Raw genomic sequence first — 11,327 nt, forward strand, 5'->3', positions numbered from 1 at the left:
TCTTATTGTCACGTGGCTCAGGGCCTACTGGAATGATTTTGCAAACCCCTGCCTGGGACCTGGTCTTTTGACCATGGTGTGACCCTGACCATAACCCTGGAGAGCCCTCTTACCAGCCCCCACAACACCGTGAGCCTGAAAGGACCGGCCTGGCTGGTTTTGACAGAGGGCTCCTCATGAGGTAGAGTCCAAGGGTCCTCAGGAAATGTCTGCCAGAGCCCACTCCTCCTCCACTGTGTACTCCTACCCTCTGCTCAGAGCCTATCCGACAGCCCCACAGCTTCCCTGGAGGTCATGGCCTAAGCAATGTCCTGAGGCCCCTCATGTGGTAGGAGACAAAGCTTGGGGGTTCAGCATACCTATGCATGAGGTATCCTGAGGGGCAGAGGGGCAGGGTTCCCCAGTTCATCCTTATTTTTGCTCTGACTGATACCCAGGTTTGCTGGTCCTAACCCAAGTTCTGAAAGTGGGCTGGACCAGGGTCCTGCCTTACCCCCAAGGACCCTGGCCATATCCTCCTTCCCTGCACATACCAGGCCTTCCCTGTCGAGCGTGTGGCACCCTTGCCTACACCCAAAGACTCTGAGCCCAGGCCAGACTCTTCCTCCCACGTCTGTGTTACAAACTCACAGAAGACAGAGACCATGGAAGAAAAACCACTTGGATTTATCTGAACAGATTAGATAGGGTCAGGGCAGGCACCCTCGGGGTGGGGAAGCCACCGGTCTAAGTCCTGGCTCCCTCCAGTGGCCTCTTCCTTCGAGAATCATTTTGTGTTGGCCACTCTGTAGGCTCTTGGGGCAGAGGGAGGCGGCAGGGGGTGGTGAGCTGCTGTGGCATGGAGGCTCCAGCTGGGCTGCCCATTGGGGTGTCAGTCCCCACTCACCTGTGGCGATTCAGGCATACTCGGGACAACTGTCTACACTTCCCACCTGGAAGAAAAGGGACCAATTCTCCCATGAGCTGGAAACTATTGATTATCACATGCACTCTGGGAAGCACCTGGGGGACAGGTAGGCCAGTCTTGGCCCTCAGGAAGCTCCCAGTCCACTTCATAAACATGAGAAGGGGGCCTATGAGCTGGCTCAGTCAGTAAAGGTGCTTGCTGCTGAGCCAGCCAACCTGAGCTCTATTCCTGGAACCTATGTGGTAGAAAGAGAAAAGCAGAGGCGGAAGAAATGGCTCAGCACTCAAGAGCACAGGCTGCTCTTCCGGAGCTCCTGTTTTCAATTCCTAGCACCCACATGGAGGCTCACAACCGTCAATACCTGTGGTCCCCTGGGATCTGATGCCCTCTTCTGGTGTGCAGACATACATACAGACAAAATGCCCATATACATAAAATAAATCTTTGTAGTTTTTTGTTTGTTTTGTTTTTAGATAGGTTTTTCCTCTGTAGCCCTGGCTGTCCTGGAATTCACTCTGTTGACCAGGCTGGCCCCAAACTCAGAGATCCACCTGCCTCTGCATCCTGAGTGCTGGGATTAAAGGAGTGTGCCACCACCTGGTTAATCTTCATTTTAAGAGAGAGAAAGAGAGAACTAACTTGTGAAAGTTGCCCTCTAATCTCTATATGTGTACTACATACACACACACACACACACACATACACACACACACACACACACACACACACTGAAGTAAATAAATGCAGGCAGGAGTGGAAGGGCCTGGGCAAAGGCCCTGGGGTAGAAGGGCAGAGATGAGTTCAAAGAACAGGAGAGAGGCTGGGACCTGGATCAGAGTCAGCTGGGCATGGGGTAGCAATTTTAAGAAACCCCAGGCACATGGGAATACTGAAGCCCACCTGCCTCTCTGGCCTCCTGTCCTGCCCTTCCTGCCTGTGTCACCATGGCCTCGTCTCACTGTTACCTCAGTGCCCAGCTCGGTTCTGCCCCTGGACCTCTGCAGACGCTGCTCCTTCCACCTAGGGAGGCTTTGTCACCTGATCCTCAGGATAACCTGATTTCATCCCCCCCCCCTTGCTTCACCGACAAGCTCCACCATGCTCTGAAGCCCCCAGAACAAGCCAGCCTTGTCAAGGCCTTGCGCTAAGTGTCAGTTGGTTTGGTCTATCCCTCCAAATGCTCCTCTTAGAGCTGGGTCCTCAGTACTAGGTCTGCGAGGCAAGGTATGGGGCACCCAGGAAGTCATAGGTCTGTTCTCTGTCAGTTAATCCTCAGGAGAAGGAGTTGTGGTCTCCTCCCTGTTCTCTCTCTTCCTGTCTTGTCATGTGACCTCTTCTGCTACCCTCCCCCCCAGAGGTGGACATGGAGTCCTCCCCCCCCGGAGGTGGACATGGAGTCCTCCCCCTCCGGAGGTGGACATGGAGTCCTCCCCCTCCGGAGGTGGACATGGAGTCCTCCCCCTCCGGAGGTGGACATGGAGTCTTCCCCCCCCCGGAGGTGGACATGGAGTCTTCCCCCCCCAGAGGTGGACATGGAGTCCTCAATCACTCTCCACTTTACTTTCTTTGAAGGCAGAGTGTTTTGCTGAACCTGGCACACACTGATTCAGCTAGGCTGCTTGGCTCTTGCTGTTCAGCAAGGGGAGGGGGTGTCACGGACACATGCTGCTCCCCCTGGGGGGGCTGGGCATCTGAATCCAGGTTCTCACGAGCACTTTACCCACTGATAGCTCCCAGGCCCCGTGGGTCCCTTCTTAAATTATAAACTAGAATAAGCACTACCGCACATTGCTCCCCGTATTTGGTCACAGCAATGAGAAAAGCACCCAGCAGAGCTCCCAGCGATGAATAAAGTCGGGGGAGGGGGTGGGGCAGGGACGGGGCTGGGGGAGGGGTGGGGAAGCGGCTTAGGTGGTACAATGCTTGCCCAGCACACTCAAGCGATGGGTTTGATTCCCAGTGGTGCATTAACCAAGTGTGCCTATAAGCCTATAATCTAAGCACTTGGGAGGTGGAGGCAGGAGGATCAGAAGTTCAACGTTAGTCACTTCGTTTTTGGGGGCGGGGAGAGGATCCAAGTTTGTCTCCCAGGACCCATACCCATATAGGAGGCCTACATCTCCTGCAACTCCAGCTCCACGGGAACCATGGGCATCGGCACTCACACACACACACACACACACACACACACACACACACACACACCTATACACATTTTTTTTTTTTTTTTGGTTTTTTGAGACAAGGTTTCGCTGTAGTTATCAAGCCTGTGTCCTGGAACTCTTATAGACCAGGCTGGCCTTGAACTCACAGAGATCCGCCTGTGTCTGCCTCCCAACTGTTGGGATTAAAGGCGTGCGCCACCACCGCCCGGTTTACACATAATTTGAAAACAAAAATAAACCCTTTTAAAAAAAAAATAAAAAAGGATGTTCAAGGCCATTTTTGCTACATAGAAAGGTCAAAGCTACACGAGACCCTGTCTCAAAAAACAAACAAACAAAGAAACAAAAACTGCTGAGCTGCGTGGCACATGCACCTATCTCAACCTTCAGGAGGCTAAGGCGAGTTTGTGAGTTTGAGGCCAGCCTGGGCAGCACAGTGAGATCCTGTTCAAAAATAAAAAAAGTCAAGTCTGTTTTCTCATCTCCCAAACTGAGCCAGCCAGCCCTTGGCTTGCAGTGAAGCAGAATGTGTTGGGACATAGCCGCCAGCTGAGTCTGTGTGTCTTCTGTGTTCCCTTGCCTCTCTCATCCGGACACCATGAAAAGCCCAGAGAGACTAAGATGGTAAAGGGAAACGACCAGCGCCCTGGGAACAGCGCCCCCTGCTGACTCAGTCCCACTGCAACCCGAAGAACGGCCCTGCGGGGCCTCGCCAGCTCCCACGTGGCAGGAGAGGAGCTGAGTCACAGCTGTGGGGGACCTGAGTTTGCAAAGCCTAGCCCAAGGTGTTTTTAAGACCCTGACCCCCAGTCCCCAGGGCGCCCCGCCCCGAGTCTCGGTGCCCCTTCTGCCCAAGCCCCACTCTCACTGGTGAGGATGACAATGCCGGTGATGAACAGCACTGCTGCCACCAGGAGTCCCCGCTTCCTGAGAGTGAAATCATCTATGGAGACAGAAGTGGAGGTGTCAGGTCAGGAGGTCTTTGTCCCTCCTCCCCTTATCTCCAGTGGTCTGCGCGTTGGGGTAGGGGACTACTTACCGTAGTAGAAGGGGTTGTTCTCATCCGAGGCTAGAGGGAACAGACAAATGTGAGTCAGAGCTGGGCAGAGGTTTGTGGCGAGAACTACGAGCGAGGACACCTGAGACTCAGCCTCTAAGGCCTTAGAACGGAAAGTGGAAATCTCCCTGTGACGTGCCATGTGGCTCCCATGATCCTTCGCCACTCACTCTGTCTCACTATTGGCATCCGCTGGCCTTCCTGCTCTTGAGTCCAAGCAGATGGTCCCTTACCTTAGGTCCTTTATAGGAACAGCCTTCCCCTAGACACCCACAAGGCCTCTCTGACACTTCCTGCACCAGGAAACCTTCCTTGGTGCTGAGTATGAGACGCTCCCCGACTATTCTCGTATCCCCAATTTCACTCTGTTTTTCTTGATAACAGATGAAAACTTACCCGATATATAAGAACCCCAATTATTATACGCTGTCCTCTCCCACTAACGTGTCAGCTTCAAGGGGGGTCTCGCTATATAGCCCAGGCTGTCGTGGAACTTGCTGTGTAATCCAGGCTGGCCTCAAACTTGCAGGCATCTTTCTTCCCTGCTTTCCAGGTAAAGATTACAGGGCTGCACCGCCATGCCCATCAACAGCAGAGATATCTGTCTGTCTTGTTAGTGGCTGCCTGGCACACACATGACTCTGGGATGAATACACAGGTGAAGGGGTGACCTGGGCATATGGCTTCTATGTCTTCCGTGGGGGTTTGGTAGACAGGAAGTGGAGATCAGGAGGGGAAGAATCAAGACTACCAAATGGAGTCCTTGCTGGTCCACGAGTGATGTTAGGTGTGTAAGCCATTCTCTAGCGGCTAGAGGAGCCACCCAGCTATACCCAGCCTGAATTTCAATTTTCAGAATTCAAGAGCTCAGAAAGCAGCCACCCAAACGCGCCGAGGTGGTGACCTGGCTTGTTCAGCCATTTAGGCACATGCTGCCATCTGTCCAGTCAGACATCACCGTGTTCCTATTCTCTGTCAGCCTCCTCCGGGGCATGAGCCCTTCAGACTTCCCCACACAGAGCAGAAACTAAAGGACACCTGTTAATGGTCAGGGCAAGGAGGTACTAACCGTGTGAATCAGAAAAGTAGAACCACACTTCCTCTATGGTTGGGCTTGGAGACCCCATCTCAGGGGGTGCCGTCGTACCTTCACGAGATAGGCAGAAAAAAACAGTCAGAAGACAAGGCAGGAGGGGCCGCAGGGGCAGAGACGGGTGTGGATGTAATAACGGGGCTACATCTGTGCATCTGGGGGACGGGGCCCAGGCACCTCCCACCAACACTCTGGCAGCAAACATCTGCCAACACCCCGAGGCAGGACTAGCTGCTCAGCCCCAAGCGTACCCCTCTCCTTGAACGCCAGTCATAACCCAAGCTCAGAAGTCAGGATTTTATGGACTTGGTCCCCACCATCCTGGAGACATACTTATTGAAGATATTGTGAGCATTCCCTCTGATTTGGGACTAAAAATAGCAGGGCATTCTCTTTTTAATAATAATTTAATTAAAAATTTTGGAGACAGGTTCCGCCATGCTGGCCTCACGCTCTCTCTTCCACCTCTACCTCCCGAGTTCTGATATCACGTGAGGATTAGGGGGTCATCTCCTGCCTCAGTCTCAGCTCAGGCCCCTCTCCTGGAACCTGCTATCACCATCAACCTGCCGGTCCAGAGGAAACTACTTCCTGATTCTGGGCTGGGTGGACTTTTCCAGCCTCAAGGTAGGGGAAACAAGGCCCCATTGACCAATCAGAATGGCCCACTTTTCAGGCTTCCATTGGATCAAACAAGGACATGTGATCTCAACCAGGTTAATAAGAGTCAATTCCAGGCTTATGGGAGTTAGGTGTCTTCTAGCTGCCCAAGTATGGGACATCTTTGCCACCAAGAAGGAAAGAGAATGTTGACAGCAGAGACAAGGGGGAGCAATTCAGACACTGACAGTTCCTGGTCCAGCTGTGCCTGATGCTTTATCTTCAGATTTTACAGAATTGAGCCAATAACATGTTTTTTAAGAGAGATATTTTACAACTGAAAAGATTCTGCTGTAACAGAAAGAGATTCAAAGGAAACCCACAACTCCATTTCTCAGTGCCAACCAGCCCAGAAATAGGGAAATAGACAGCCAGTCAGCTCATCTATTGCACAGAGTTGCTTGCTACAGAGTGGCTTCTCAAGGATCTGAGAAGGTCTTCCACACAGAGGCATTGAACTTTAACTCCGGACAGCTTCACATACACTCACACACTCATACACACACACACACACACACACACACGGAGAGACACACTCTTACACGCATACACTCATGCACAGATACACTCATACACACACATGCACTCACCCCCTCTCACACACACGCACACTCATGCACAGACACACTCATACACACATGCACTCACCCCCTCTCTCACACACATGCACACACTCATGCACAGACACACTCATACACACACATGGACTCATCCCCTCTCTCACACACATACAGGCACACACTCATGGACAGACACCCTCACACATACACAATGCACACACATGCACATACACACTCAAACACATGCATGCACTCACCCCCTCTCACACACACGCACACACTCATGCATAGACACACTCATACACACACATGAACTCACCCTCCCCCACAGAGCTTATTAGCAATTCCCCAGGCAGGCACTTTAAGAAAGGCACTCAGGGGAATGCTGACCCAGAACAGAGGAAATTAAACAAAACCTAGAGGCTGCTGCTGTCAGCCAAGGCTCTACCTTTCTCTCTGCTCATGTGTGTCCCTGGCATTGTCGCCAGATTTATGGTGTCCATTCCTGTCGGTTGCTGGATCTCAGTTTTGGCCGCTGTCTGGCTTTGTGAGGTTTCTACTCCAGTGAGAAGACAATAATGGGAGGGACAGAAGCGAGGGGATGAGATGGCCACAGAACTGGCAGGCAGGCTCCCTCCACACTGTAGTACACACAGTCTAAAATACCAGGTGTTCCTTTATGTTGATGGGGTGGGGCCCTTTGACCACTGCAGGATAGTGAAATGTGTGTCCATGTCACTACCAGGACAACTTTTCTTTAAAAACAAAACCATGTAGCCCAGGCTGACTTAAAGTTTTTGTCCTCTTGCTTCAACTTTCTGTGTGCTGGCATAAAACAATTTATAATTAATTTGGGGGGATACTAAGGATTGAACTCAGAGCCTCATACATGACTGGCATGCTATCACACCACCCCTCACTGGGAGAATCTGGGCAGGGGCTCTACCACTGAGCCACACCCCAACCCCTCACTGGGGGATTCTAGGCAGGGGCTCCACCACTGAGCCACACCCCAGCCCCTCACTGGGGGATTCTAGGCAGGGGCTCCACCACTGAGCCACACCCCAGCCCCTCACTGGGGGATTCTAGGCAGGGGCTCTACCACTGAGCCACACCCCAACCCCTCACTGGGGGATTCTAGGCAGGGGCTCTACCACTGAGCCATGTCTCCAGCATCATTAATTGTTAACTGAAGAAATGATAAAGAACACTCTAAATTATGTTATTCTCCAAGAAAAAGTACAAAAATTACTTGAAAAACAACTTTTAGGGAGATACAGAGCTGAGTGGAAGCCATGGCAGAGCAGGCACTGGGAGTGTCTGTAAAGAGCGAGTGTTAAACTTTGAAAATGGGTCAACTTAAAAAAAATTATTTTGTTTTTAAGTCAATGGAATCAGATGCTAAACAGGCACAGGGAGCTTGTAATGCCAGCACCCCAGAGGCTGAGGCAGGAGGATTGCCCTGAGTTCAAGGCCTCCCTGGGCTACAAGGCAGTGGTTTCGGGACAAGATGAACATGGAGTGGAGCTGGCAAGGGTCCAGAGCTGTGGTGGGCTGGTGAGCAAGGAAACTTCAGATGTCAGAGGAGGGGGTACATTTTGGGCCTCCCACCTCACTCACCATCAGTCTCCCCGATCGGAATGGGAGGGGTAGGCTGGACTTCTGGGTTGGTTTCATCTGGAACTGAGGTAAAAACAGGGTCAGAGAGAGAAGTGGGAAGGGAGCAGCAGAGAGATTCCTCAGGTGGAGACTGGAGTGTTTCCATAGCAACTCCGTCTTTTTTTTTTCAATGCGTGTATGCGTGCAAGGGGGAAGGGGCAGAGGCAATCTCCACCATCTTTCTGTGAAAGCCACCCACCTTCTTTAAGACAGGCTCTCTCATTGGCTCGGAACTCACCAGGTAAGCTAGGCTGGCAAGCCTTAGGGATCCATCTGCCCCAACCTTTCCACCTTGGGATTTGTAGCCATTATGCCTGGCCTTTCACGTGCGTTCTGGGGATTGAACTTGGGTCCTTATGTCTGTGAGGCGAGCCTTTCACTGGACTGCCTTCAGCTCCATTTTGAGGTGATGAGAAGAATTCAGGGCCTTTGATAAGCACTCAAACATGATGCCCAGGTCTCCCCTGTCTCCAGACCATGAGTGAGACTCAGAAGCCCTTCCCAGAAAAGAGGGTTTGACTCAGTTTCCCAAACCTCCCTGACCACCAACCAGTATCAGCTGCTCTAGCAGGAGGCCTCGGGCTGGGCACTCAGGAGGTGGCCCGTGCTGAGAGCATTTTCTTCCTGGGATATAAATGCTCCCCCGCCACCTGCCAGTTTTAGATTCTTCTAGATGAGAAGCTGACTAAGGATGGAACCAACACAGAGGACCCAGAAGCAAGAGTTGGTCGTTAGGTCCCCGACCGTAGCATTTAAGCTACTTCAGGCCATGCCTGAAGCTCAATCCCTGACTTTTTTTTTTTTTTAAATCTTTCACAGTTACATGACTGTAAATTTCCCTGTTTGGTCCAAGTGCAGTGGTGTCGTTACCCGCAGTGAAAATTTTACAGACCTGTATCACTTTCCTTACCTGGGACTGGAGTATTCACGGAAGTCTGGTCCATCGCAGAACCTGGTGTGGCCTTTGCTGGCGTCTGCCCTGGGGAACCAAGGCTGAACTGTCAGAAGGGGCCTCATACTCCCCTCTGGACCACCGTGCCTGACCTTATGAAGTCTCCTGGTCCTGACTCCCAGGGGAAACAGCCTTGCTGGGTGACTCCATGATCCTAAGAATGCATTAAGCCTGGCCTTTGCACATCCGTGCAGGATAGCCTTATGGAGAGGCCCGGGGGTAGAGCCAGCCAGGGCCATCCATGGCTTCAGATTCTGCTCCCAGCCACCTCCTCCTTGCTGTGTGTCCTGAACCACTGAAGCCCCCCTCTTTGCCTCATCTGAAAAGTGTGAGATAGTAACTGACTGTGGCCCCTGCCCTGTAGGCAGCTCCTCACTGTTTCTGGGGGCTAGATCCTGTCACCTCCCACCGGAGTGCCCAGAAGCCTCTCTCTGACCTCCTGTAGCCAGAAGGAACCTGTGAGGACACCCAAGTCAGAACAGATCCTGAAGGCTCAGAGCCCAGGTCAGCTGCATCTCACTCTAGGCAAAGCCAAAATGTTCACCTGGTCCCCAAGTTCTCCTGCTTCCAGTCCCCCCACCTCTTCTCATTGACTTCACCGCAACCCAGCCTGCCACTGTGCCTCAGACTCCCACAGGCAGCTCCTGCCCCTTCCCTATCCCTACACTTGCTCACTGAGCGCCAGCTTCCCATCCATACAATGATCATGTCGCCATGTAGAATGGACCTAACTAAGCATACGTGAGCTAAGACGCCAGACACATTGGCAAGTGCCACCTGGCCTGTCCCTTTTGACAAGAGCTTTCCAGGCGAGGTTCAGGGTCTCCTACTCTGTCCACTAGCCCCACCTGGACCCCTTTGCCTGACTGTTGTCTCAGAAAACCCCCACAGTTCTGCTTTCCTGGGAGCCTGGGGTTTCCTGGCTGCCGAGGAGAAAACTGACACCAATCTGCCAGCCAAGTCAAACTCAACAAGTCCTTCTCAGAGGTGAAAGGGAGGGCGCTCAGCAAGGCAGGCTCCAGCCAGACTCTCTGGAAACAGGCACCAGAGGTGTGAAGTGTCTGAAGAGGGTTCAACCCAGAGCCCGCCTCACCACCCCCACTTCCTGGTGCCTGCTCACTGCGGGCCAGGGGCATGAGAAGATGGAACTGAGCATTTAGTCTTCAGTTACCCATACCTAGCCGCCCACTGAGGCTGGGGGTGGGGGCCGTCTTACCTCTGCTGGGCAGAATCAGGGCGACAACGGTGAGCAGACACAAACTGGACGGTGACATCTGTGGGTGAGTGGAGGCGAAGGAGAGTGAGGCATGGTCCCTCGGCAGCCTCAACCCCTCCGTGGAGCAGCCCCCCAGCCCCCGCCCCTGCTTCAAGGACCCTCTGGTACCTGCCTCTGGGAAGGGATGCTTTCTAGAGCCCCAAGCCACCATCCCCTTCTTCCAAAAGCTGATCCCCAAAGAAAACCAGAAGCGTCAGCTGAGCCTGGTCTCCTGACACCCCTGAGGCTGAGAAGCCGCTCCCTGCTCCTGCAGCTGGAGCTCAGCCTCCTCGCCGGTGGTTCCCTGGCAAAGGAAGCCAGGGGCCCCCGCTGTGTCTGTTCCCCCGGGGACCGGAGCCCAGAGCAGTGGGGCCCGGAGGGGAAGAGGAAGGGTGACTAATGCAAGGCTGCACTCAGAGGAAAAAGTGAGCTGGTTGTCCGGCTGCCCTGCAGGCACCACCGCACCCATGCTGGGAATATCTCTGAGGGACCGGTCTGCCCCGGACCGAGACTCCGCTCTGTGGAGACTGAGGCAGGAGGTGTGCCCACAGAGGAACCAGGGTGAATGCGAGGCAAAGAGGCATCGAGGCTCCCCCCCCCACCACGACCCCTAAGCTGTTTCCCACCTGCATGCGTGGCCCTCAGCAATAGGGTAGAGCAAAGGAGGGACTTACGTCGGATCCCAGGGTCTCTAGCCTGGAGAGTGAGAGTCCCGCGTGGGAGCTGCCTCGGGGCGGAGGGTGTGGCCAGGGGCGCGGGCAAGGGCGGGCGGGGACCAGAGCAGCTCAGTCATTTCCTCTCCGGCTTCCAGGCCCCACAGGCAGGGGTGGGAGCAGGAGCGGTGGAGGGTGATGGGGGACTGAGGGCGGTGGCCTCCACTGGAGGGTCTGGGGGACACAGATGGGGACAAGGGTAAAGAGAAGGGAAGGCCCCTTGGAAGGTCTGGAGGAAAGGATGTGGTGAGAAGAGGAGGCCCTTGAGGAGGAGAAGGAGGAAAAGAAGAGGAGGAAGGAAGAAAC

General features: G+C 53.5%; 1 protein-coding gene across 2 annotated transcripts; it reads right to left on the reverse strand.

Moving 5' to 3' along the window:
* Positions 1 to 643: 643 nt before the first annotated feature.
* Positions 644 to 10,996, reverse strand: Fxyd5 (FXYD domain containing ion transport regulator 5). Of its 2 annotated transcripts, none has more exons than XM_057757396.1 (9): positions 10,935 to 10,996; positions 10,270 to 10,327; positions 9,012 to 9,080; positions 8,063 to 8,125; positions 6,891 to 6,998; positions 5,199 to 5,276; positions 4,112 to 4,141; positions 3,941 to 4,015; positions 644 to 932 (listed from the first exon to the last, which is right to left on the reverse strand). In XM_057757396.1, exons 1-9 carry the CDS (start codon positions 10,938 to 10,940, stop codon positions 883 to 885), a joined length of 537 nt encoding a protein of 178 aa, XP_057613379.1. In that variant the 5' UTR covers positions 10,941 to 10,996; the 3' UTR covers positions 644 to 882. The 2 variants fall into 2 exon arrangements, with proteins under 2 accessions (XP_057613379.1, XP_057613378.1); XM_057757395.1 differs by lacking the exon at positions 10,935 to 10,996 and adding an exon at positions 10,442 to 10,651.
* Between the last annotated feature and the right edge of the window lie 331 nt (positions 10,997 to 11,327).

Source organism: Chionomys nivalis, chromosome 2, assembly GCF_950005125.1.
Source record: "Chionomys nivalis chromosome 2, mChiNiv1.1, whole genome shotgun sequence".
Classification (NCBI taxonomy): Eukaryota; Metazoa; Chordata; class Mammalia; order Rodentia; family Cricetidae; genus Chionomys; species Chionomys nivalis.

Bases quoted from the DNA above. Each gene is read 5' to 3' on its own strand.
- Fxyd5 (XM_057757395.1), bottom strand. From the start codon at position 10,480: ATGGTGGCTTGGGGCTCTAGAAAGCATCCCTTCCCAGAG. The intron at 10,328-10,441 runs GCAGGTACCAGA...ACTCACCCACAG, and splicing joins GAAAGCATCCCTTCCCAGAG to ATGTCACCGTCCAGTTTGTG. The intron at 6,999-8,062 runs GTGAGTGAGGTG...TCACTGGAGTAG, and splicing joins TCCGATCGGGGAGACTGATG to AAACCTCACAAAGCCAGACA.